General features: G+C 41.8%; 2 protein-coding genes across 2 annotated transcripts in view; both read right to left on the bottom strand.

Annotated features, from left to right (window-relative positions):
- Positions 1-19,087, bottom strand: part of LOC124037576 (cadherin EGF LAG seven-pass G-type receptor 1-like) — a 103,761-nt gene extending 84,674 nt beyond the window's left edge. The window contains exon 1 of the mRNA XM_046352412.1: positions 15,175-19,087. Within this exon, the coding sequence (XP_046208368.1) occupies positions 15,175-18,688 (3,514 nt within the window). The 5' untranslated portion in view covers positions 18,689-19,087. The remainder of the gene's footprint in view (positions 1-15,174) is intronic.
- Positions 19,088-22,789: 3,702 nt separating this feature from the next.
- Positions 22,790-27,663, bottom strand: gtse1 (G-2 and S-phase expressed 1). Its single transcript, XM_046351637.1, has 12 exons — positions 27,504-27,663; positions 27,045-27,138; positions 26,664-26,721; positions 25,806-26,472; positions 25,534-25,695; positions 25,201-25,342; positions 24,648-25,079; positions 24,437-24,506; positions 24,058-24,282; positions 23,591-23,897; positions 23,362-23,478; positions 22,790-23,195 (listed from the first exon to the last, which is right to left on the bottom strand). Exons 2-12 carry the CDS (start codon positions 27,064-27,066, stop codon positions 23,103-23,105), a joined length of 2,295 nt encoding a protein of 764 aa, XP_046207593.1. The 5' UTR covers positions 27,067-27,138; positions 27,504-27,663; the 3' UTR covers positions 22,790-23,102.
- Between the last annotated feature and the right edge of the window lie 102 nt (positions 27,664-27,765).

The following is a 27,765-nucleotide window of genomic DNA, read 5'->3' on the forward strand; positions in this document are numbered from 1 at the left end:
TCGGGAACTCTATAATAACTTTAAGACAATATTTTCTGAGAGGTGCAGGAACTGAAGCAGTAGAACATCTGAGGTGCCGGAACTCAGTTCCTGTGAGCTCCTGCCCAAGTCAAGCTCTGTCCATGTATATAATTCAGGATGTATTACATATTTTAACGTTATTAAAGCTACATGGAGCAAGCACTGACAGCTCAGAAAGCTCAGAAAGCTCTGAATACAATACATATTGTGACTGCAAACAGAATATATTATATATATATATAAGTACAAAAATAAAAAAAGCTATATGATCAGCTTACAGTGCCTTCAAAAGTATTCATACCCCTTGACTTATTCAATTTTTTATTGTGTTACAGCCTGAATTGAAAATGGATTAAATACATATTTTCCTCATCCCTCTACATTAGAGGTCGACCGATTAATCGGAATGGCCGACTAATTAGGGACGATTTAAAATTTTCATAACAATCGTTAATCAGCATTTTTGGACACCGATCACGGCCGATTACATTGCACTCCATGAGGAGACTGCGTGGCAGGCTGACTACCTGTTATGCGAGTGCAGCAAGGAGCCAAGGTAAGGTGCTAGCTAGCATTAAACGTATCTTATAAAAAACAATCAGTCTTAACATAATCACTAGTTAACTACACATGGTTGATGATATTACTAGTTTATCTAGCTTGTCCTGCATTGCATATAATCGATGCGGTGCGAGATAATTTATCCTTGAATCATAACCTCACCAAACAGGTGATTTAACAAGCACATTCGCGAAAAAAGCACTGTCGTTGCACCAATGTATACCTAACCATGAACATCAATGCCTTTCTTAAAATCAATACACAAGTATATATGTTTAAACCTGCATATTTAGTTAATATAGCCTGCTAACATGAATTTCATGAGTCAGGGTATATGCAACAGTTTGGGCCGCCTGGCTCGTTGCTAACTAATTTGCTAGAATTTTACGTAATTATGACATAACATTGAAGGTTGTGCAATGTAACAGGAATATTTAAACTTATGGATGCCACCCGTTAGATAAAATACGGAACGGTAATGTATTTCACTGAAAGAATAAACTAACTATCGAAATGATAGTTTCCAGATTTGACCATATTAATGACCTAAGGCCTGTGTGTTATTATGTTATAATTAAGTCTACGATTTGATATTTGACAGAGCAGTCTGACTGAGCGGTGGTAGGCAGCAGCAGGCTTGTAAGCATTCATTCAAACAGCACTTTTGTGTGTTTTGCCAGCAGCTCTTCCCTGTGCTATGTGCTATGACTTCAAGCCTATCAACTCCCGAGATTAGGCTGGTGTAACCGATGTGAAATGGCTAGCTAGTTAGCAGGGGGAGCACTAATAGCGCTTCAAACGTCACTCGCTCTGAGACTTGGGAGGAGTTGTTCCCCTTGCTCTGCAAGGGCCGCAGCTTTTGTGGAACGTTGGGTAACGATGCTTCGAGGGTGGCTGTTGTCGATGTGTTCCTGATTCGAGCCCAGGTAGGGGCGAGGAGAGGGACGGAAGCTATACTGTTACACTGGCAATACTAAAGTGCCTATAAGAACATCCAATAGTCAAAGGCATATGAAATACAAATGGTATAGAGAGAAATAGTCCTGTAATTCCTATAATAACCTCAACCTAAAACTTCTTACCTGGGAATATTGAAGACTCATGTTAAAAGGAACCACCAGCTTTCATATGTTCTCATGTTCTGAGCAAGGAACTTAAACGTTAGATTTTTTACATGGAACATATTGCACTTTTACTTTCTTCTCCAACACTTTGTTTTTGCATTATTTAAACCAAATTGAACATGTTTCATTATCTATTTGAGACTAAATTGATTTTATTGATGTATTATATTAAGTTCAAATAAAAGTGTTCATTCAGTATTGTTGTAATTGTCATTATTACAAATAAATAAATAAGCAAACAAAATCGGCCGAACAATCGGTATCAGGTTTTTTTTTGGTCCTCCAATAATCGGTATCGGTATCCACATCGAAAAATCATAATCACTCGACCTCTAATCTACATACTGATTAATGATACAGTGAAAACATGTTTTTAGAAACGTTTGCAAATTTATTGAGAATGAAATACAGAACTTTCTCATTTACTTGAGTAAATTATTTGTGGAAGCACTTTTGGCAGTGATTACAGCTGTTGCTGGGCAACATGGACTTTCAAATCCCTCCAAAGATTTCTATGGGGTTGAGATCTGGAGACTGGCTAGGCCACTCCAGCACCTTGAAATGATTCTTACGAAGCCACTCCTTCGTTGCCTGGGCGGTGTGTTTGGGATCATTGTCATGCTGAAAGACCCAGCCACGTTTAATTTTCAATGCCCTTGCTGATGGAAGGAGGTTTTCACTCAAAAGTTCACAATACATGGCCCTATTCATTCTTTCGTTTACACAGATCAGTCGTCCTGGTCCCTTTGCAGAAAAACAGCCCCAAAGCATGATGTTTCCACCCCCATGCTTCACATTAGGTATGGTGTTCTTTGGATGCAACTCAGCATTCTTTGTCCTCCAAACACGATGAGCTGAATTTTTACCAAAAAGTTCTATTTTGGTTTCACCTGACCATATGACATTCTCCCAATCTTCTTCTGGATCATCCAAATGTTCTCTAGCGAACTTCAGATGGGCCTGAACGTGTACTGGCTTAAGCAGGGGGACACGTCTGGCACTGCAGGATTTGAGTCCCTGGTGGCGTAGTGTGTTAATGATGGTAGGCTTTGTTACTTTGGTCCTAGCTCACTGCAGGTCATTCACTAGGTCCCCCCGTGTGGTTCTGGGATTTTTGCTCACCGTTCTTGTGATCATTTTGACCCCACGGGATGAGATCTTGCGTGGAGCCCCAGATCGAGGGAGATTATCAGTTGTCTTGTATGTCTTCCATTTCCTAATAATTGCTCCCACAGTTGATTTCTTCAAACCAAGCTGCTTACATATTGCAGATTCAGTTTTCCCAGCCTGGTGCAGGTCTACAATTTTGTTTCTGGTGTCCTTTGACAGCTCTTTGGTCTTGGCCATAGTGGATTTTGGAGTGTGACTGTTTGAGGTTGTGGACATGTGTCTTTTATACTGATAACAAGTTCAAACAGGTGTCATTAATACAGGTAACGAGTGGAGGACAGAGGAGCCTCTTAAAGAAGAAATTACAGGTCTGTGAGAGCCAGAAATCTTGCTTGTTTGTAGGTGACCAAATACTTATTTCCCACCATAATTTGCAAATAAATTGATTAAAAATCCTACAATGTGATTTTCTGGAGTTTTTTTCTCATTTTGTCTGTCATCGTTGAAGTGTACCTATGATGAAAATTACAGGCCTCTCTCATATTTTTAAGTGGGAGAACTTGCACAATTGGTGGCTGACTAAATACTTTTTTGCCCCACTGTATATATAGTGCATTTGGAAAGTATTCAGACCCGTTGACTTTTTCCACATTACAGACTTATTTCCACGTTACAGACTTATTTCCACGTTACAGACTTATTCTAAAATTGATTTTCTTTAAAATAAAATCCTTAGCAAACTACACACAATACCCCATTATGACAATGTGAAAACAGGGTTTTAGACATTTTTGCAAATGCATTAAAAAAAATCGGACCCGTTGCTATGAGACTCTAAATTAAATTGAGGTCAGGTGCATCCTGTTTCCATTGATCATCCCTGAGATGTTTCTACAACTTGATTGGAGTCCACCTGTGGTAAATTCAATTGATTGGACATGATTTGGAAAGGCACACACCTGTCTATATAAGTTCCCACAGTTGACAGTGTATATCAGAGTGAAAACTAAGTCATGAGTTCGAATGGAATTTTCTGTAGAGCGCCGGGACAGAATTGTGTCGAGGCACAGATCTGGAGAAGGGTACCAAGAACACAGTGGCCTCCATCATTCTTAAATGGAAGAAGTTTGGAGCCACCAAGACTCTTTCTAGAACTGGCAGCCCAGCCAAACTGAGCAATTTGGGATAAGTCTCTGAAAGTCCTTGAGTGGGCCAGTCAGAGACCGGACTTGACCCAATCGAACATCTCTGGAGACCTGGAAATAGCTGTGCAGCGATGCTCCCCATCCAACCTGACAGAGCTTAATAGGATATGCAGAGAAGAATGAGAAACTCCCTGAATACAGGTGTGCCAGGTGAGTCATACCCCAAAAGACTCAAGGCTGTAATTGCTGCCCAAAGGGTTTCAACAAAGTACTGGTTAAAGGGTCTGAATACTTATGTAAATGTGCTATATTTCTGTTTTATATATTTTTTTATAAACTAGCATAAAATTCTAAAAACTTGTTTTTGCTTTTTCATAATGGGTTATTGTGTGTAGGTTGATGAGGGGAAAAAAAACAATTAAATATATTTTAGAATATGAAACCTAACAAAATATGGAAAAAGTCAAGGGGTCTGAATACTTTCCGAAAGGCACTGTATACACAGTATATGTATGTGTAATATAGCCTATGCTTTATGATATAGGCCTAACGTCAATGTAAACCATTTCTCTTTCTTGTCTTATCAGAAAATGTGGTGTGCATTAGGGCTGAGAATTGCCAGCGACCTCATGATATGGTATTATCATGATATTTAGGTGGCAATAAGATATGTATCACGATACTGTATTGCAATTTGATACTGCGAATTTGTTGAGATTCAAGTTATTATTATTTTTAACCTTTATTTAAGCAGGTAGTCATGCTGAGACCATGGTCTCTTTCACAGTTTAGACCTGCATGTCCAACAATAACGCTACACATATAGATACAGTATATATACATCAATTACACAATACATGAAAAGCAAACACAAAACACAAAAATCAAAACACAATTATACGAAACAAATACATTCTTTAGTAAAGAAAAGTCCCTCTAACATCCGCCTGAATTGCCCGATGTTCCAAAAATATTGCTCACCATGTCTGCTGCAAAGGGACAAGAGAGAGCCATAATGAAGAGTTTTGATCAGTCATGGAAATAAAATCACTTAAAACATTTTGGCTCACCATTTAAAAAGATTGAGACAAAGCTGTAGAATGAGAAATATCGGCGTGTTGGCACTGTTACAGCAGACTAGTGCTAGCTAATGGTAACTAACTAGCAAAAATATACGTTTTATTTTTTTGAGGATCGAGTCAGAGAATCGATATAATATAGTAAAAATTAATATCGGAATACTCTATTGTATCGATCCCTCCCCCATCCCTAGATTGCATGCAGGATGAGAATACAGTACATGGAGACATTGTTCTTGAGGAGCATAAAATATAACTGTCACGAATACCACCGAAGGGGGCTCCCCTTCCTGCTCGGGCGGGGCTCGGCGGGTGTCGTCGCCGGTCTATTAGCTGCCACCGATCCCTTCTTCCTTTTCGTTTGTTTTTGTCTAATTGTTTTCACATGTTCCTTGTTGTGGTTTTGGGATGGGTATTATTTAAGTTTGTTTTGCCCGCTGGTGATTGTGCGGGCTTGTTGGTTCGTTACGTTTGGTGATGTAGCGTGTTTGTTTTGGGTTTTCTCTGTCCAGTGTTTGTAACTAGGTTTTGGGTTTGTTTAGCGCCAGTGTTTTAGGGCATTCACCCATGATTGGACCTGTTACGTTTTGAAGGACATTAAAGCGTTTTTCCCATTCACTTTACTCTCTACATTTGACTCCTCACTCATCACTCACCCGACGTTACAATAACTCAATCACTGGGCAGTTGACATTAAATTAAGTACATTCCAACATAAAGATGTACAATATGACACCCACAAAATTACCTTTCATGAAGTTGTACCTTTAAGTGGTGACATCTGTACATTCCAACATAAAGATGTACAATATGACACCCACAAAATTACCATTCATGAAGTTGTACCTTTAAGTGGTGACATCTGTACATTCCAACATAAAGATGTACAATATGACACCCACAAAATTACCATTCATGAAGTTGTACCTTTAAGTGGTGACATCTGTACATTCCAACATAAAGATGTACAATATGACACCCACAAAATTACCTTTCATGAAGTTGTACCTTTAAGTGGTGACATCTGTACATTCCAAACAGACATGCTTTTGTTGACCAGTACATGTAACCATTGTTCACATAACAGGGAGAGCATGACAAATTACGCAGATATGTCATTACCTGCTTTTCGTCATTGGATCGCCTGAAGGGATTGTCAATGGAGATTAAGGAAATCATAAATCTCCACTGTGAACAAATGTTTCAACAGGAACACATTCATCATTGATCATTCGTTATGGTACATACTACATTTCATTTGCCACACAAATGTGCTGCCGAACGCTGTCCTCCCAAACTTTCCCCTGAGGTGACATGAATAAAATCAGGTGATATTCTAATGTATACTAACGCCTTCTGTAGAGTGGCCAAAATGAACACAACCCAGTCTGAGTTTGAGTCCTGAATTGCTGGCCATCTTGCATCTCCAAGGCTATGGTATTACTGTAATAGGGTCGTTCCATATGATTTCAATCCCTTTCTGACTTTTGATTTGAACTAAACCTTCCATACATGTTTGCCCATGGTAAAAGAGGTAGAAGTTTTGCATGTCTCCACCCTACCATGAGACATCCATGTCTTCCACACTGAAAAACATAAATGTTTGGGTGCCATATAATTTGAAAGATTACAAACAAGGTTGTCAAAATATGTAAAGATGTCTTGATTTAAAACATAAAATAGTAACTGATTTATTTATTTTTTAAATTACCTTAAACGTCAGTTATCTAAAAACGTGTCAACTCAGATGTTTGAGTTTCATATGGAACGACCCAATATTAAACTCCACAGCAAGATAAGCACAATTCAACCAAAAGTGCAAAGAATGAACAACACGTTTTTTTAATGAGTACTCTGAGGCACTGCAAGAACCCTTGATGTTTCCCTCACCAAAGATGCTACAATCTCAACACTCCCTTTCCCAAAACAAATCACAAGACAAAACATGATCAGGAAAAAGCTACATTTGTTTCAAAGTGAACATGGGGTTTGCGTGACAAACTCTGGAAAATGTATTTGCCTGGTTCCCTATAAGCCTCAACATTGTCAAACCCACTGTAAGAAGTTAAGGCCATTGGTTTGCATTAGGACATGTCATATGCAGCAGAACATGCTGTTGGTAATTTACCCAAATTGAATTAGAAAGGGGGAACTGGGTCTGATAGAGGTCCAGTGAGCGTAGACACTACGACCTGCCATTATTCTGGGCTAGGCATGGACACTAATTCAAATCTCAAGGGTAGAGAAGCAATGCCCAGAGATTCAAGAGAACTCTGCATAGAATTGTTTGAACAGAATGGAGTACATGAGCAAACAATTGAAAGACATGTTAGTTTGTATCAAGTAGTAGCAGTGTTAGTTTGTATCTAGTAGTAGCAGTGTTGGTTTGTATCTAGTAGTAGCAGTGTTGGTTTGTATCTAGTAGTAACAGTGTTAGTTTGTATCTAGTAGTAACAGTGTTAGTTTGTATCTAGTAGTAACAGTGTTGGTTTGTATCTAGTAGTAGCAGTGTTAGTTTGTATCTAGTAGTAACAGTGTTAGTTTGTATCTAGTAGTAACAGTGTTAGTTTTTATCAAGTAGTAGCAGTGTTGGTTTGTATCTAGTAACAGCAGTGTTGGTTTGTATCTAGTAGTAGCAGTGTTGGTTTGTATCTAGTAGTAGCAGTGTTGGTTTGTATCTAGTAGTAGCAGTGTTGGTTTGTATCTAGTAGTAACAGTGTTGGTTTGTATCTAGTAGTAGCAGTGTTGGTTTGTATCTAGTAGTAGCAGTGTTGGTTTGTATCTAGTAGTAACAGTGTTAGTTTTTATCAAGTAGTAGCAGTGTTGGTTTGTATCTAGTAGTAGCAGTGTTGGTTTGTATCTAGTAGTAGCAGTGTTGGTTTGTATCTAGTAGTAGCAGTGTTGGTTTGTATCTAGTAGTAGCAGTGTTGGTTTGTATCTAGTAACAGCAGTGTTGGTTTGTATCTAGTAGTAGCAGTGTTGGTTTGTATCTAGTAGTAGCAGTGTTGGTTTGTATCTAGTAGTAGCAGTGTTGGTTTGTATCTAGTAGTAGCAGTGTTGGTTTGTATCTAGTAGTAGCAGTGTTGGTTTGTATCTAGCAGCAGCAGTGTTGGTTTGTATCTAGTAGTAACAGTGTTGGTTTGTATCTAGTAGTAGCAGTGTTGGTTTGTATCTAGTAGTAACAGTGTTGGTTTGTATCTAGTAGTAGCAGTGTTGGTTTGTATCTAGTAGTAGCAGTGTTGGTTTGTATCTAGTAGTAGCAGTGTTGGTTTGTATCTAGTAGTAACAGTGTTGGTTTGTATCTAGTAGTAGCAGTGTTGGTTTGTATCTAGTAGTAGCAGTGTTGGTTTGTATCTAGTAGTAGCAGTGTTGGTTTGTATCTAGTAGTAGCAGTGTTGGTTTGTATCTAGTAGTAGCAGTGTTGGTTTGTATCTAGTAGTAGCAGTGTTGGTTTGTATCTAGTAGTAGCAGTGTTGGTTTGTATCTAGTAGTAACAGTGTTGGTTTGTACTAGTAACAGCAGTGTTGGTTTGTACTAGTAGGAGCAGTGTTGGTTTGTATCTAGTAGGAGCAGTGTTGGTTTGTATCAAGTAGTAGCAGTGTTGGTTTGTATCTAGTAGTAACAGTGTTGGTTTGTATCTAGTAGTAGCAGTGTTGGTTTGTACTAGTAGCAGTAACAGTGTTGGTTTGTATCTAGTAGTAGCAGTGTTGGTTTGTACTAGTAGCAGTAACAGTGTTGGTTTGTATCTAGTAGTAGCAGTGTTGGTTTGTATCTAGTAGTAGCAGTGTTGGTTTGTATCTAGTAGTAGCAGTGTTGGTTTATATCTAGTAGTAGCAGTGTTGGTTTGCATCTAGTAGTAGCAGTGTTGGTTTGTATCTAGTAGTAGCAGTGTTGGTTTGTATCTAGTAGTAGCAGTGTTGGTTTGTATCTAGTAGTAGCAGTGTTGGTTTGTATCTAGTAGTAGCAGTGTTGGTTTGTATCTAGTAGTAGCAGTGTTGGTTTGTATCTAGTAGTAGCAGTGTTGGTTTGTACTAGTAGCAGTAACAGTGTTGGTTTGTATCTAGTAGTAACAGTGTTGGTTTGTATCTAGTAGTACCAGTGTTGGTTTGTATCTAGTAGTACCAGTGTTGGTTTGTATCTAGTAGTAGCAGTGTTGGTTTGTACTAGTAGCAGTAACAGTGTTGGTTTGTACTAGTAGCAGTAACAGTGTTGGTTTGTATCTAGTAGTAGCAGTGTTGGTTTGTATCTAGTAGTAGCAGTGTTGGTTTGTATCTAGTAGTAACAGTGTTGGTTTGTATCTAGTAGTAACAGTGTTGGTTTGCATCTAGTAGTAACAGTGTTGGTTTGTATCTAGTAGTAACAGTGTTGGTTTGTATCTAGTAGTAACAGTGTTGGTTTGTATCTAGTAGTAACAGTGTTGGTTTGTATCTAGTAGTAACAGTGTTGGTTTGTATCTAGTAGTAGCAGTGTTGGTTTGTATCTAGTAGTAACAGTGTTGGTTTGTATCTAGTAGTAGCAGTGTTGGTTTGTACTAGTAGCAGTAACAGTGTTGGTTTGTATCTAGTAGTAGCAGTGTTGGTTTGTATCTAGTAGTAGCAGTGTTGGTTTGTACTAGTAGCAGTAACAGTGTTGGTTTGTATCTAGTAGTAGCAGTGTTGGTTTGTATCTAGTAGTAGCAAGACTCGTACTAATGGAGACACAGATCTCGAAAATAAAGATGGTGATTATATTTTTGTATGTTTCTGAGGGGGAAGAAAATGAAGACATATACTGATACTCTGCCCAGACACTCAAATTAACCCAAGAGTGGGCTAGTTGCAGCATGCTCTGATCTTAGACCGGCGTGCGTATCAGACACACTAGGAGTCATAAGTTACGAGGAATTTCTTCCTGACACATAGGCCTAATCAATCATTGTTTTATAATGAATATGTAAGCCAGAGCTTGGGGCAAAGCTTGTGTTGGGAGTATGCTTGCAATGTAGGCCTCAAATGAACGTCTGGTGAGCTGAAATGAGTTCAAATATTTTCTCTGCATTTCTACTACTTGTGATGCTGGTTTGAATGTGTCTTATCATGAAATGGTTTGACTTTAAAGTATGCTTGTCTCAACAGAAATGTGGTGACAAGTGCATCAACTTTGAAAAAGTCCCTCCTTAGTTCTTCTTGTACCAATACAACAATCTTGGGTAATAAATAGCATGTGACTATCAGGAATAACAATAAACAAGTTGCTGAATTTGAGTATAGATTAGCAAATGGTTCATGGAAACTACTGTGAACTACTTCAAGAAAACCCTTTCTCTGGGAGATGCACAGACAATAACATAGTAACTACTGTCACATGATTACAAATAACATTAGATTATAAAGCACATTGCCTGAGGATGGTCTTGCAAAGGGATACCCAGACACTCTAGAATTTTGAGAACTTCATGCAATGCTGTTATTATTTCTGCTACAAGCAAAGCACTGATCACTGATGTTGAATACGTCAAGTCAAGCCATACACTCTCAAAAAAGGGTTCTTAATTGTTTCCCTGAAGGGTAGGTAGTGTTTCCCAACTCGTCCTCGAGTACCCCCAACAACTCCAGTCCTCGAGTACCCCCAACAACTCCAGTCCTCGAGTACCCCCAACAACTCCAGTCCTCGAGTACCCCCAACAACTCCAGTCATTGAGTACCCCCAACAACTCCAGTCATTGAGTACCCCCAACAACTCCAGTCATTGAGTACCCCCAACAACTCCAGTTATTGAGTACCCCCAACAACTCCAGTCATTGAGTACCCCCAACAACTCCAGTTATTGAGTACCCCCAACAACTCCAGTCATTGAGTACCCCCAACAGTACATTTTTCTTGAAGCCCTGGACAAGCACACCTGATTCAACATGTTAACTAATAATCAAGTCCTCAATGAGTTGAATCAGGTGAGTTTGTCAGGGACTACAACAAAAATGTGTGCTGTTGGGGCTACTCGAGGACTGGAGTTGGGAAAATGCTGTAGGGGAACCCTTTTTTAGACGGTGGAGAACCTTTTTATATTAGAATAACCCATAATATAAAAATCTGTATGATTCTCCATTACACTGATAGAACCAGAGGGTTCTTCATTACACTGTAAAAACCTTTCCCGGGTACTTATTGCAGTGAAAATACACAACAGTTACTGTATTGTTTTTTTTGTCCAACTGTTCTGCCTGCGGCTATGGAACCCTGACCTGTTCACCGGACGTGCTACCTGTCCCAGACCTGCTGTTTTCAACTCTCTAGAGACAGCAGGAGCGGTAGAGATACTCTCAATGATTGGCTATGAAAAGCCAAATTACATTTACTCCTGAGGTGCTGACTTGTTGCACCCTAGACAACTACAGTGATTATTATTATTTGACCATGCTGGTCTTTTATGAACATCTTGGCTATGTTCTGTTATAATCTCCACCCGGCACAGCCAAAAGTGGACTGGCCACCCCGGTCCCTCTCTAGGTTTTGTCCTTTCTAAGGAGTTTTTCCTAGCTACTGTGCTTCTACACCTGCATTGCTTGCTGTTTGGGGTTTTAGGCTGGATTTCTGTACAGCACTTTGAGATATGAGCTGATGTAAGAAGGGCTATATAAATACATTTGATTTGATATTTTTAGAGCTGGATTAAGGTATTATTGCTGTAAGGAACAGCATGCTGCTGTATTATGTTTTGGGCGTTAACTTGGGAGTTAACTTCATTTGGGATTTGAACTCATAACCTCTCGGTTACCAGCGACCTGACATTCCTGCTAGACCACCTGGTTCATGGGTATGACAGAGATTGTTAGAATATTAGAACTAATAGACATTTGTCCCTATGGGGGAATCCTTGTGGGTGTCGTGTAGAACCCTTTTATTTATCCCTGTAGGGGGACCCTTTAGAGTTCCATTTAGAACCCTCTCATGAAGAAACCTCTGATTCCAGGTAGAAACAATGACAGGTTCAACCGTTATACTTAAAGGATACTTCAGATTTGCTTATGGAACACACTGTTAGGTACTCCCATGGTTCTGGTCAGAACCTTTAAGGGTACATGTGTGCAAAATCTAGAATAATGTCAAATAAAACTGTCTAGCCATTATATTCACTATAAGGTACAATCATTACTGCACTTTAAATGTAGGTGAGTGCAATGTTCTGGCGGGGGCTCCTTGGCACATTTAGGAGCATGGTAAAACATTTTGTATTTTTGCCAACCGTTAGTGGTAGTGTTGTACTAGTTTATCTTCTTGGTGACAGGTGGCAGTATTTTCACGTCCGGATGAAATACATGCCCAAATTCAACTGCCTGCTACTCATCCCCAGAAATAAGATATGCATATTATAAGTAGATTTGGATAGAAAAAAATCTGAAGTTTCTAACACTGTTTGAATCATGTCTGTGAGTATAACAGAACTCATTTAGCAGGCGAAACCCCGAGGACAAACCATTCAGAATTTGTTTTTGAGGTCACTCTCTTTTCAATGGATTTTCATTGGGAATCCAGATTTCTAAGGGATCTTCTTGCAGTTCCTACCGCTTCCACTGGATGTCAACAGTCTTTAGAAATTGGTTGAAGTATGGCCATCTTGAACGAGGGTACCTTGTAGTGTACTGTTAGATAGAGGCGCCTGACCAGAAAGCTAGCTACAGTTTGTTTTCCTCCTGTATTGTACATAGATCATCCCGTCTTCAATTTGATCAATTATTCACGTAAAAAAATACCTAAAGTTCTATTACAAAAGTAGTTTGAAATGTTTTGGCAAAGTTTACAGGTAACTTTTTCAATATTTTATAGTCACGCTGCGCAAGTTGAAACTGGTGTTTTTCTGGATCAAACGCACCAAATAAATGGACATTTTGGATATATATCGACGGACTTAATCGAACAAAACAACCATTTGTGATGTTTATGGGACATATTGGAGTGCCAACAAAAGAAGCTTGTCAAAGGTAAGGCATTAATTATATTTTTATTTATGCGTTTTGTGTCGCACCTGCAGGGTTGAAATATGCTTCTCTCTCTTTGTTTACTGAGGTGCTATCCTCAGATAATAGCATCTTTTGCATTCGCCGAAAAGCCTTTTTTAAATCGGACATGTTGGCTGGATTCACAACAAGTGTAGCTTTAATTTGCTATCTTGCATGTGTGATTTAATGAAAGTTTGATTTTTATAGTAATTTTTTTAAATTTGGCGCTCTGCATTTTCCCTGGCAGAGAGGTTTTAAGTGGTTTTATCATTGTTTTGATGGAGGTTGAGCACATAATTTGTCCACTTCCAGTTCTATCATCGTTGTAAGAGCTTGTGACAATCAAGAGCTGCACTGTTAAAAGGTTACTGTGTTTTTTCCAGTAACTTAACTGCAATTGGTCACCAGGAAGTATTTTTGAATAACTTACTGTCAGCTTACTGCAAGTAGTTATTGTAAAATTCACAGTAACTTACTGGTGCTGGTCTCTGTCACACTCACTGACCTGATGGTGTGGTAGGAAGGTCAGTTTGCTGTCAACCAAGTGTGCTCACCACAAATAATACTTAGTTAAGCTATCTTGTAATCAGTATAGTTAAGGGAAAGTACAGTAAACTAGTTGCAAGTAAGTTACTAGCAATTGAGTTACTGAGAATTTTACAATAACTTACTGACAGCTAGTTGCCAGTTAGGGAACGCAATATTCACAGCAACTTCCAGAAAACTAACTGTCATTAAATTACTGTGAAATGCACAGTAACCTGTTAATATTCCAACTCTTTATTATCACATGCCCTTGCAAAGATTGCAGAACTGATAATGTGCTCAACCGTTGACAATATTTTATTTCATTTTTATTTCACCTTTATTTAACCAGGTAAGCTAGTTGAGAACAAGTTCTCATCTACAACTGCGACCTGGCCAAGATAAAGCAAAGCAGTGTGACACAAACAACAATACAGAGTTACACATGGAATAAACAAGAGTATAGTCAATAACACAATATTTAAAAAATTAAGTCTATATGCAGTGTGTGCAAATGGCGTGAGGAGGTAAGGCAATAAATAGGCCATAGTAGCGAAGTAATTACAATTTAGCAGATTAACACTGGAGTGATAGATGAACAGATGTGCAAGTAGAAATACTGGTGTGCAAAAGAGCAGAAAAGTAAATAAAAACAATATGGGGATGAGGTAGGTAGATTGGTTGGGCTATTTACAGATGGACTATGTACAGCTGCAGCGATCGGTTAGCTGCTCAGATAGCTGATGTTTAAAGTTAGTGAGGGAAATATAAGTCTCCAGCTTCAGCGATTTTTGCAATTCATTCCAGTCATTGGCAGCAGAGAACTGAAAGGAAAGGCAGCCAAAGGACGTGTTGGCTTTGGGGATGGCCAGTGAAATATACCTGCAAGAGTGCGTGCTATGGGTGGGTGTTGTTATTATGACCAGTGAGCTGAGATAAGGCGGTGCTTTACCTAGCATCGACTTATAGATGACCTGGAGCCAGTGGGTCTGGCGACGAATATGTAGCGAGGGCCAGCCGACTAGAACATACAAGTCGCAGTGGTGGGTGTTATAAGGGGCTTTGGTAACTAAATGGATGGCACTGTGATAGACTGCATCCATCAACCACTTAAACCGGTGCAACACTTCCACTGACGGTTGGCACAAAAAACAAAATTCAGTAAATTGTTGTTTACCGTACTTTCGCTGCAACTAGTAGCCTGTAGTGTACTGTAAAAGTGTAGCATTTCATGGCATGAACAAAGAACCCCAGACAAAGAACCCCTCAGGAACCTCAAAGGGAACAAACTGTAGTTGTCATGGCAACAATACCAATGGACAACATTTTGTGGATCTTTTAGCAGATAACCAGCCTGTACTTTTAGCAGATAACCAGCCTGTAATGACTAATGTGGTGATTTAGGCACAAGAACCAATCTTACCATAATAGACCTGTGACAGACTCCCTTTCAAAGCAGACAAGTACCAGAGTTACAACTAGCAGAATTAGTAGAGGTCACATTGCAAGACAAGAGCAAGAAAATTAAACAACATGGCAGAATGAAGAGAGGATGTGGAAGGGGCAGACAAAATAGAAAATATCTGCCAAGCATATGGAGAGCTATTGCATTTAAATGAACACAGTTTAATTACCTGTGACTGATATCTTCATGGTGGCCTCAAGGGGCCGGTTGTTGTCCAGGTCTCTGCTCAGCCTCATGTCCCCATTGTCCTTGTTCAGGATTAGTAGACTCAGCTCGTTGCCCTCCACAAAATTGTACTGGAGGTTATCTGACACATCCGGGTCCTGGGCAGGAACCTTCCCGATCACCCCAGCCGGAAAGCTGTTGGACCTGTTGGTGACGTAGTTGTTAAAGATGATCTCAAAGTCATGTAGGACAGGGTCATTATCGTTGACGTCCAGCAGGCGGATGTGCACAATGGCGCGGCTGACTAACGGTGCAGAGGTCGCCTGGACAATGATGGTGTACTCTATCTTGGACTCGTAGTCTAAATCAGTGAGAGCGATAAGATCCCCGTTGAAGATATCTAGTTGGAAGACCTCTGGGACGTTTCCTTCCACAATTTGGAACAGGATTTGCGCATTGCTTCCCTTGTCAGGATCTGTAGCAGTGATGCGGGCTACAATGGAACCCACAGGACTGTTCTCCACCACATAGACGTACAGTTCGTCCTTTTCAAACACAGGAGCATTGTCGTTGATGTCCAGGACGGACACTTGGACGTCCATGGATGCCTTAAGCGGCGGAAACCCCTTATCCACAGCAAAGGCCTTCAGATTGTACACAGGCACATTCTCCCTGTCAAGTTTCCTGGCTGTTCTAATAATGCCAGAGTACGGCTCAATGAAGAAGTCACCCTCTCCATCATCCCCACCCTGGAAAGTGTAACTAAGTCTCCCATTGGACCCTGAGTCCCTGTCAGATGCAGAAATCTGGAGGATGCTGGTATACACGGGTGCATCCTCAAACACTGTCCCCTGGTATATGTCTCTGAGGAACTGTGGTGCGTTATCATTAGCATCCAGAACAATGATCTCCACATATGTGGTGTCAGATTTCTGGGGGATGCCATTGTCGCGGGCAATGACAGCTAGCGTGTAGGAGGCCTGATCCTCATAGTCGATTTCTATCTGTGTGGTTATGGCACCTGTGTCAGGGTTGATCTTGAACTGTGGCACGTTGTCCTCCATAACATAGCTGATGCGTGCGTTCTCCCCAGTGTCCTCGTCCGTGGCACTGATCACCACCACAGTGGAGCCCACAGGCCGGTCCTCGCCGATCGTCACCTGGTAGTTGGCGATTTGGAACACGGGCTGGTGGGTGTTGGCATCAGTGACGTTGATAAAGACCTGTGCTGTGTCGTAACGCGTGCCATCCGAGGCGATCACCGTCAGGACATACTGGCGCTCCTGTTTGTAGTCCAGTGGCATAGCTAAGGTGATGACTGCCCCTGCAGTCTGACTGGTGATGGCGAACCTGTTCCGCGTGTTGCCGCTGGAAATCTGGTATGTTACCACACTGTTGGCGTCCCGATCTATGGCAGAGAGTGCTAGCACGCTCGTACCTACCAAAGCATCCTCATTCATCTTCAGGCTATACAACCTCTGAGTGAAAGTGGGGACGTTGTCATTCACGTCGAGCACCGTCACACTGACGCTGGCCGAGGAAGACATGACAGGGACCCCATGATCAACTGCTTCAACGCCAAATGTGTAAAAGTCGGTGGTCTCCCTGTCCAGTTCTACACTAACTGTAATCAACCCTGTGCTGTTGTTGATGATGAAGGGGAAGCCTGGAGCCATAGCTGTTAATCTGTACTGCAAATGAGAGTTGTCACCGGAGTCTGCATCAATAGCCTGAATATGGATCACAGAACAACCAACCGCCACATTTTCCAATACTGTAGCTTGAAAGGGTGTGCTAACAAACATAGGGGCATTATCGTTGACATCCACAACTTGCACTACAACTATCCCTGTGCCATTAATCAGAGGTGGCCTTCCCCCATCCTGTGCCTTTATTCTCAAATTATATTCCCTGATGATCTCATAATCTAGAGGGTTGATTATGTCAATGACACCTGTAGGGGAATGGATGTAGAACTGGCCCTTCACGTTGCCACTGATGATGCTGTAGTGGACTTTTGCATTGTTGCCCTCATCTTTATCTGTGGCCTTCACCTGGGCCACTTTGGTGTTCACTGCCACGCTCTCAAGCACCTGGACTACATACCTATTCTCACTGAACTGGGGGTAGTTATCATTCTCATCCTCCACAGAGATATACACTGTAGCCGTGGCACTGCGGGGGCCTGGGTCTTTACCCTGGTCATTAGCCTCCACTATCAGTTGATACTGGGTCAAGGTTTCTCTGTCAGGCCGAACCCTAATCTTGACTAGTCCATTTCTAGGATCGATTTCAAAACCAGCATTATCTTCCCCCTCATTCACAATCTTATAGATCATGTTGGCATTTGATGGGGCATCCCCATCTGTGGCCCTTATAGTCAACACTTCAAAACCTATCTCCACATTTTCCCTAATGCTGACCCTGTACTCTGTCTGCTCAAACACAGGCCCATGATCATTAGTGTCACTTATAGTGACAGTGAGGTAAGCAGTGGCCGACCTCTTAGGGGTGCCATTGTCTGTGGCAATAACTTTGAAGATATGTGTGTCCTTGACCTCCCTGTCCAAAGGCTGCAACGTTGTAATGCTGCCGGTCTGCAAATTGATTTTGAAATAATCATTGGATCTGCTATCGAACAGAGCTTCAATATCATATTCTACTTCACCATCATCGTCGGTATCCAGTGCTTTGAGCGTAATTACGCGAGTTCCCGCCGGTTCATTCTCCGGGACAGACACCTGATAGTTGGGCAGTTGAAACTGGGGAGCGGTATTCACATTTCTTTTTTTACGTTTGGTCCATGAACCCAGTCTACCCAAATCCCCGTCTGTAAACATGGCATGACTATGAAGAGAATTCATTCGCAGTTTCACACGAACAGTGGTGTAATTCCAAAGATGTTGCACCCTGCAGAATACATCCAACTCGTTTCGCTCATTGGGTTGCAGACAGTTTGGCAAAACACTCCCGTTATCAAAAACTACTTTCCAGTCCCCTCCCTTACATAACGAAAGGTAAGAGTGAGGTTTTCGAGTAAAACGTGGTAAATGTTCATAAATGTTCAAAAGCAAAATCCTATTTGAGACGCATGGATATGTCTCTACTGTTGAGAGAATGTTCATGTAAATCTTGGGCTTACCTTCGTTTGCCTTTCTCCTATATTTAATGAAACAATTCTGTCCGTGCACAAAAGTATTGAAGTGAATTAAAATAAAGTTATCCGAGGTACTTGATTTGATCTGAATGTAAAGCGGCGCAGGGTTATTCCTCAACAGCGCACAATTAACTTTTCCTGAGAAATATACAATTCCGTGTTGTCTCTCGATATTGAAAATGTGTCTAGCGTATTTAGGAGTTAAAGTCCTGTCTATTTGATAGATCCAACCCCGTCCAAGAGATACATTTCCGAGCACTACTCCATGCTGTAGAGTATCCGAAACGTGTACATCAAAACATGCAATTACTGGAAAGTGTGATAGAAAACATATCCACGGCCAAAGCATTTGTAATGCCATGGTTTAAAACGCATGGCATCCGCCGAATCTGTCAAGAACATCTATAAAATCCACTGAACAAGTTTTTCCCGGGTCCTCGCCGTCCAATCCCGTTCCATGATGAGTTAGAATGCGAGGATCGGAGCAGAGCATGGCGCGCCCATTAAATAGTTCGAACAGGTCTCACTCTCCAGAGAACAAGAGAGAGGTCCAACTCAGCGGAAAATCGGTCCCCCTCCAGCAGGTGTTTTTTCTCGGTGTTTGCACTCCAAGCAAGTTTCTGTATGGCAGTAAATGGGTGTCGAATTTGGTAAACACAAAATGTATGGCTTATTTGCTATGTGAGTTTTATTTGATCAAATATACGTTTCATAACGCTTAAGTTGTTACTAGTGTTATATAAGTTGGACACCCCGCCAACTTTGACAAAAAAAAACGCTATATCGGAGTTGTCTCGAGATGGCTATGCATATTCATGTGTTGAGGCTAGTAGCATAGCATCTCCGTTGAATTCCGGCGGTTGACTTCAACAACCGTCAATGAATATACAAAACTAGATTACAATAGTGAGATCTATCCACCAATCCAAAGAAAGTATAGGCGGGAGCCAGACCGCCCACATTGCCATTTTGACAACCACTCCCATTGTTAGGGCAGAGAGACGTGTATTTTGTCTGTATGTATATCGATCATCTGTGCACTCTCACCGCCCCAGATCTGAAAGCTCCCCTGCTCCCCAACTCTAGGCTGCGTTTACACAGGCAACCAAATTATATTTTTGTTCAATAATTGGTATTTTGACAGATCTTTGATTGAAAAGATCTGATGTGGTTAGTTAAAATATAATTTACTGGAATAAAGATCAGAATTGGACTACTTGTGTAAAAGCTGCACTGTTTGTCAGTCAAACGCTGATTCCCAAATCTCAGCAGCCGATCACAATGATCTCTAAAAACCTCCTATTTGTACAGGTATATAGTTTTTCTGCGACGTCTCAGACTTAGGTTTGCAAAATTACATTCACATTTTAAAACTGTCCTCATTGTATAACGTATTTTAAAAATCCTATAGAAATTCAGACAATTGAAGATTGATTAAATGATGTCACCTAGTGGACATACTTTCCTATAGGCCAGGGATCATCTAGATTCGGCTGCGGGACGCTTTTTTTTCTTGAGAGGATGGTCGGGGGGCTGAAGCCCAAACAGATCTACTATTTGACTAAAACGTATTCATTTCAAACCTTGCTTTGTATACAATCACAAGTCTCTATTATGCGTGGGAATACTTGGGAACAGATTTCCTAAATTAAAATAACTTGGCGCTGATTTCCTGGTGTTTTTACAGTATTTTCTGTCCAACAATTATTTATTTTTTAATTAATTGGTCAGGAAACTTGGAGGGCCAAGTAAAACCACCCGCAGGCCACCAGTTGGGGAATCCTGCTATAGGAAGATTCTACTATCATGTGGCCTAAAGAGCCTGGTTGGGGAATCCTGCTATAGGAAGAATCTACTATCATGTGGCCTAAAGTTAGCCTGGTTGCCAGTCATAGTTTAGATATTACATTCCACTCCTTGTACTCTGTGTCATTTGCCCATCTCTTTGGCACATGACAGAGTACAAGGACTGGAATGTTACAGAGACTGATACCCAGACTTGCCTAAATTCTCTCTCCACTACAAATGATTAAAATGTATATATCAAATGTTTGGCATTTCTAAAATGCATCAGAATTGTATATTTCTTGGTACAGACAGGTAGAACATCCTTACATCATAAGATGCTCTACTAAATGTCCAAGGATACAAAACATCAGCATCTTATCTCACATTTGACACCTATACCAAGTACACTACATAACCAAAAGTACTGAATGTGGATGTTGGATCATTGCTGCAGGGACTTGCTTCCATTCATCCACAAAATAATTAGTGAGGTCGGACACTGGTGTTGGGTGATTAGGCCCGGCTCGCAGTCTGCGTTCCAACTCATCCCAAAGGTGTTTGATGAGGTTGAGGTCATGGCTCTATGCAGGCCAGTCCAGCTCTTCTACACCGATCTCGACAAACCATTTCTGTATGGACCTCACTTTGTGCATGGGGGCATTATCATGCTGAAAAAAAGGGCCTTCCCCAAACTATTGCCACAAAGTAGCATCACTACTCTGGACGGTTCTGATTTAGAATATGTGGACAACTATAAATACCTAGGTGTTCGGCTAGACTGTAAAATCTCCTTCCAGACTCATATTAAGCATCTCCAATCCAAAATAAAATCTCAAATTGGCTTCCTATTTTGCAACAAAGCCTCCTTCACTCATGCAGCCAAACATACCCTCGTAAAACTGCTTATCCTGCCAATCCTTGACTTTGGGGATGTCATTTACAAAATATCCTCCAACACTCTACACAGCAAATGGGATGCAGTCTATCACAGGGCCATCCATTTTGTCACCAAAGCCCCATATACTGCACCATTGTGGGGGATGCTCTCGTTGGCTGGTCCTCGCTACATATTAGTCGCCAAACCCACTGGCTCCAGGGCATCTATAAGTCTTTGCTAGGTAAAGATCTGCCTTAGCTCACTGGTCACCATAGCAACACCCACCAGTAGCACACGCTCCAGCAGGTATATTTCACTGGTCATCCCCAGAGCCAACATCTCCGTTGGCCGCCTTTCCTTCCAGTTCTCTGCTGCCAATTACTGGAACGAATTGCAAAATACAATGAAGTTGAAGACTTACATCTCCCTCACTAACTTCAAGCATCGGCTGTCAGAGCAGCTTACCGATCGCTGCAGCTGTACACAGCCCATCTGTAAATAGCCCAACCAACTACCTACCACATCCCCATATATATGATTTATTTTCAGCTCTTTTACACACCAGTATTTGTACATCCTGATCTGCACATCTAGCACTCCAGTGTTAATTGATAAATTGTAGTTACTTTGCCACTACGGCCTATTTATTGCCTTACCTCCTAACTTTATTTGCACACATTGTATCCACATTTTCTATTGTGTTATTGACTGTACATTTGTTTATCCCATTTGTAACTCTGTGTTTTTGTCACACTGCTTTGCTATATCTTGGCCAGGTCACAGTTGTAAATGATAACTTGTTCTCAACTGGCCAACCTGGTTAAATAAAGGTGAAATAAAATAAAAAATAAGTTGAAAGCACAGCATCATCTAGAACGTCATTGTATGCTGTATTGTTAAGATTTCCCTTCCCTGGAACTAAGGGGCCGAGACCGAACCATGAAAAACAGCCCCAGACCATTATTCCATCTCTACTAAACTTCAGTTGACGATATACATTTGGGCAGGTAGTCTTCTCCTGGCATCCGCCAAACCCAGATTTGTCAGTTGGACTGCCAGATAGCGAATTGTGATTCATCACTCCAGCGAACCTGTTTACACTGCTGGAGTCCAATGGAAAGCATTACACCACTTCAGCCAATGCTTGGCATGACGCGTGGTGATCTTAGTCTTGTGTGCAGCAGCTCAGCCAAGGAAACCTCTTTCACGAAGCTCCTGACGAACAGTTCTTGTGCTGACATGGCTTCCAAAGGCAGTTTGGAACTCGGTAGTGAGTGTTGCAACCGAGCCAGACGATTTTTACGCACTACAGCACTCTGCGGTAGCTGTTGATCCTAGACATTTCCATTTCACAAAAACAGCCTTTACAGTTGACCGGGGCAGCTCTAGCATGGCAGAAATTTAACAAACTGACTTGTTGGAAAGGTGGCATCCTATGACGGTCCCACGTTAAGTCACTGAGCTCTTCAGTAAGGTCATTCTACTTCCAATGTTCGTTTATGGAGATTACATGGCTGTGTTCTCAATTTTACACACCTGTCAGCAAGGGTGTGGCTGAATTAGCCAAATCAACTCATTTGAAGGGGTGTTCACATACTTTTGTATATATAGTGGATGATATCTTATTTATGAGAGCACAACAACATCTGTCTGTGGGCAGGAGCTGTTCCTTCAGTCAAAGTCAAACTTCTGGGTGCCCAGCCAATAGTGGAGGAGACTGTCTCCGAGGCAATGAGCACAGGTCAGCTCTCTGGCCCTAATACCAGACTTGCATTCATTCACATGCAAGACTCAGCATCACAATAAGTTAAATGAAGAACATTTATTAGAGCTTTTAAAAGAATCACACAGAGCTGCAAGACGGTAACAAACAAAAATAAAAAGGTACAGTACCATTCTTAAAAAGAAATCAGATTGGTGACTTACATGTATACTAACAGTCTCGACTTAAAACTATCTTTTCTTAAACCCTTGATCATCAGCAGCTAGTTCTCATTATAAATGTCATTTGTGTGTGGTACAGGCACAAGCACAAGTGTCAGCAGGAAGGCTATTGGAATCAATATACATGTAGAGGAAATGCTGGAATGCTCAATTGCGATATTATTAATCAAAAGGATAAGTTGATCAGGGGTGCTTCATTTAAGGCATGGTCCTTGTCTTCTGGACTCCATTTGATCAGGGGCGAGCTCAGGTCAATCAGCTGTAGGTGGGAAAAAATACACATACAATTACCAGAAATCAGTGTGGTCATGAATCCTGACAAAATATGTGATGAGTTAACTGGGTATCATGGCACTGCCTTTCTCAATAGGAATTGTTTAATAATTTGAGTCAGTCATCATAATGTATGGAGTACATTCTCTCACCTGACCACCAGAGGGCTTCACAGAGGCTGTTCTGATCAGGACAGGAGTGCTGGAGAGGTCAATTAGGAGTTTCTCATAAGGCCTCAACACAGGTGCCGGGGCATCTACCAGCAAAACCTATTGGACAAGACACCCCAGAACATACAAACGTCATTCAACCAAAGACAAATAACTTATGAAAGCTGAAACAAGACAACATATCAACTACTTCCACATATCAAGACATTACCTCATTAACATCCTGGGTCTTCATCAAATTGCATTGAGGCTGCTCTAGCAGCTTTTCAGTGTTCTCCAGCTCCTTGGATTCTTCATTCGGCTCAGGGTGGTTGTTTTCCTTGTTAGTCGGAGGAGGCACCTGGTCCATTCCTGGTTCTGGGTCATCCTGACATACCCCCAGCTCTTCTGGATGGGGGACCGTAGCAGGGGTGGGGGGCTGCACCTCTGGCTCGTCCTCCAGGGAAAATGGCTGGACGGTCTCCTCTTCTGGTGCTGCTGCCACCTCCTCTTGGTAGCTCCCTTTCACCTGGGCGGGACTGAAAAAAATAGTTATGTTATCACCAACTAGCCTATTTTTATTATATCACAACACCTTACCCTAACACTGATTCATTGTCACTTATAGCAAGACTATTATCTTGGCCCTTTTAGACAGAGTCCAGTGTGGTGGTCCTAGTGTGGCAGCTGCTTTCTCACCTCCAGTAGATGGCCCTCTGGATAGAGGCTGGCCGGACGGCCATGCTCAGGGAAGGCCTGCCTGGCCGTGAAATGCTATTCGGGGTGAGCATGGGGATACCAGAGATCCTCCGGTTCACAGGGGTGGGAAGGGCAGAGGGGTGTCTCATCTTGGGTTGCACTGCCTTGTTCCCCCCACCAGGGGGCGTCTGGAACAGCTCTGGAACTGGTCGTTTGTGGGGGAGACTGATGGATAGAAGGGGGGAGGCATATTCAATGCTAATGGTATGACTAGGATGACTAACATCCTCAGTATTCTAATAATCATCAATGGTGTACAATTTCCGACTCCAGACACTTAGGAATAAAAAAATAATAATTTAAATCCTAGTTACAGTACCTTTCCACACTGCAAGCAGACATCAATCTCTTTGGCTTCATGATGAGAGGGGCATCAGGGGATGAAACAGCTTTGTAGGGAAGACAAATAAATATGTTAACATTTTTGCAAGCAAAAAATTATGAGCCTTTCCATTCAGAAACATGAAGTAAGACAAGCCAGTGATCAGTAGTAGCTGCTCAAAGGTAGCCAACAGTTGACCAGTCCTCACCTTCCAACCTCCTCTTGAACTGACTAGTAGGGGTTGGAGCAATGAACACCTTGAGTTTGGGGTTGCCCTTGACGACGTCCTTAGTCTTCGCTGAAGATGAGGTGGGGATGTTGGGCACAGAGGACATTCTCTCCACGTTCATCTTTGCTGGGGTCTGGTACAAGGGGGTGGCTGTGGCCACCGGTTCAACTCTCTTCAAAGGGGTGGACTGAACCGTTTTAAATCTGTCTTGGTCAGAGAGCTTCCTTCCCGGGTCTGAGATGACACGGCGTGCGCCTGTGGTGGAAGAGGGCAGCCCCGGAGCTCGGCTGATGAGGGTAGACTTGCAGGTCTTGGTGGCACTCACAACAGGATTGGTGAGTCGGCTCTTGCCAGCAGGCAGGCGGCCATTTGGGCCACTGATGCTGGAGTTGAGGGACGTGCTGAGTTTACCTAAAATCAGAGAGAGGTCAGATATTTGCATTGCACTTTCCATACACTTCATATCTTTGAAATGGTTGAACTGTAGACAGCACCTTGAAATTACACTGTGAAGCTCTACACAGGGCCTCACCTTTCCCTGTGGGTGACACAGACAGACTGGAGTTGAAGCTGGACACTGAGGAAGAGGAGGAAGACGTGTTTCTCCTCTGGTCAGTCACCCTCCTGGTCTGAGGAGGGGGGGCTTTGACCGCTGACGGAGCCCGCATCCCACTCTGAATAGGACAAGGACATTCATGTTTCAACACCTGCCATTTTATCAGAGGGTATTCACATATTTTACCACCTGATCTGATGTCTCATAAAATATATATATATATATATATATATATATATATATATATGAATTAAGAATTCTGTTTAAAATGTCAGTGTCTGATGATATCAGCAAATTCCTCTGGGTTACCTTGCTAGGGGGTACGAGGGTCCTCTTCCCCTGCAGACTGGAGTTGAGGGAGGTGTCGCTGATGTCGGAGGCTATGCTGGCTGTGTCAGAGAGAAGGTCCTCGCAGGAGGCTGCTCTGCTGGAGTTACGACTACCTGGGCTACGCCTCAGCCCCAAGTTACCCTGAAAGAAACAGACTACATGAGTTGAGAACTTTCTACAGTACTGATTTGACCTTAGACTATACAGAATGATCGAGGCTATGTGGCTAGATATGTTCTAAGAGCCCATACTTTGCTTGGAGGAGCCAGCATGGTGGTCTTCTCAGCAGGCGCTGGTCTGGTCTTGGCTGTCTGCAAAGCTGTCGTCGCGGTCGCTCCTCGGGCTGCTGGTTGTTGTTTGCTAGGGAGCACCCCGGTGTTGCAGACCAGCCCTACCCTTCCTCGGAGCACCATCTTGGTCCGAGTCGTAGTCCCTGCTCTCACAGGGCTGGAAGTGCCAACACGGCTCGTAGTGGAGTTAGAAACCTCACCATTCCTTAACAACCGCTGCTGAATAGCAGGAGGGAGCTGCTTCAATGGACTGTCCTGCACACAGAAGGTCTCCCTTTTGATAGGGCTTAGGACAGCATCAACTGGCTTTCTGAACATGCCCAGTTTGGCCCCAGCATCCTGCACAAAGTCTTCTTTCGGTTCTTCTTTACTCAATGTGAGTGTACCGTTGGTTACCCCTACATCAGGGTGCTGCTGGTTGACAACTAGTTGACTGGCTAGTAGGTTGGCTTCCTTGCAGATTTCCTCAAACTTGTCCACAGCCAAAGGACTCCAGCTGGGCCCCTCACCCACTGAAGATAAACTGCTGACGTTTTCCTTGACAATGGTCTCCAGACCGACGGAGATACACCTCTCCTTGTGATAGACCGGACCAACAAAAACCTCATCGTCTTCATCTCCTCTTGAGCTTTAAACAAGGGGGAATGATTTTACAATGTTATTTTTCATATGTAAGTGATGTAACATTTCCCAAGTAAAATGTATAGACAATGGTAGTATCAAATACAAAGACAGATTGTGAGTTCAGTGGCAACGCATTCAAGAGAGAAATGCATACAAACCAAAGAAATGGAAATCAAAGATATCTTTGACACCAACCTGGCAGGTGAGAGTGAAACGTCAAAATCAAACTTCTCTTCAGCCAATGAGAAGAATTCTTGTGGGAAAGGAACAAGGACATTTAAACAAACAATGCACGAAAAAAATACAATCCTTTGATAGGAAGAACAGTGTTTGTCTCGCTACTAATAGTACATGAGCCATGGGGGTTGGTCGGCTCACTTGGGGTGACGATCTCGCTGTGATTTTCTTGAAGGTCTAACTAACCTAGTTATGTCACAATCATATGCGACTTTGTGAACTCGACGGCCCAAACTTGGGGGTCTGGCTCATGGACTTTAACGTTACACAGTTGACAATGTGAATAGCAATGGAATAAATTACAGTTAACAAGAAATAAGGATAAGAAAGCCGAGTTACCACTGTTGGCATGGGAATCCATACTCCTCACGGGACTAGGACAGGTCGCTAGGGCCCAGAGTGCAGATGTCGTAGTAGGTTAACGTTAGTCGTCCTTCATAGGGAAATGAGGAATTGAAAACGTATGAAAAACAGTGATAGAGAAGCTAGCTAAAAGCTAACGTTATATCTAATAAATCTACGTTAACATTAACTAGCTAGTTTTGACCGACGAGCATGTATTATGAACATAACTAGCTACCATATCAGAATTCATTTACATTGTTGGTTAGCTAGCTAACTTTAGCCCAATCCTTATTTTAGTTAGTAATGTATGTGTAGCCTTTTTTTAAATGTATCTAGTTAGCAGTAATCTAGCTAACGCGTTAGCTGGCACGACATACAATAAAATGCATCTGGCTAGCTACGTAGGTCGTTACGACGAATTCCGTATTTCCAATACATCCAAACAGCACCTACCGTCTTATGTTAGTAAATAAGTTTGCTAGTTATATTCTGCTAAATCGATGTCATGCAGTTCAACATCTGTTTCAAGAATATGTATTTGGTCCGAGAGTAAGAGATATTTCAAATTTCGTGAACAAACAAGTCCATGTGACATGCAGGGCTACCTCGACATTGGTTGAAACGTCTGGCATAAGCGACACCAAAGCGACTGGGAATTGTAGTCATTTTGCCTTTACATTTTTATTTAACCTTTATTTTGACTGGGCGAAAACAT

Source organism: Oncorhynchus gorbuscha, linkage group LG06 (assembly GCF_021184085.1).
Source record: "Oncorhynchus gorbuscha isolate QuinsamMale2020 ecotype Even-year linkage group LG06, OgorEven_v1.0, whole genome shotgun sequence".
In the NCBI taxonomy this organism is placed as follows: domain Eukaryota; kingdom Metazoa; phylum Chordata; class Actinopteri; order Salmoniformes; family Salmonidae; genus Oncorhynchus; species Oncorhynchus gorbuscha.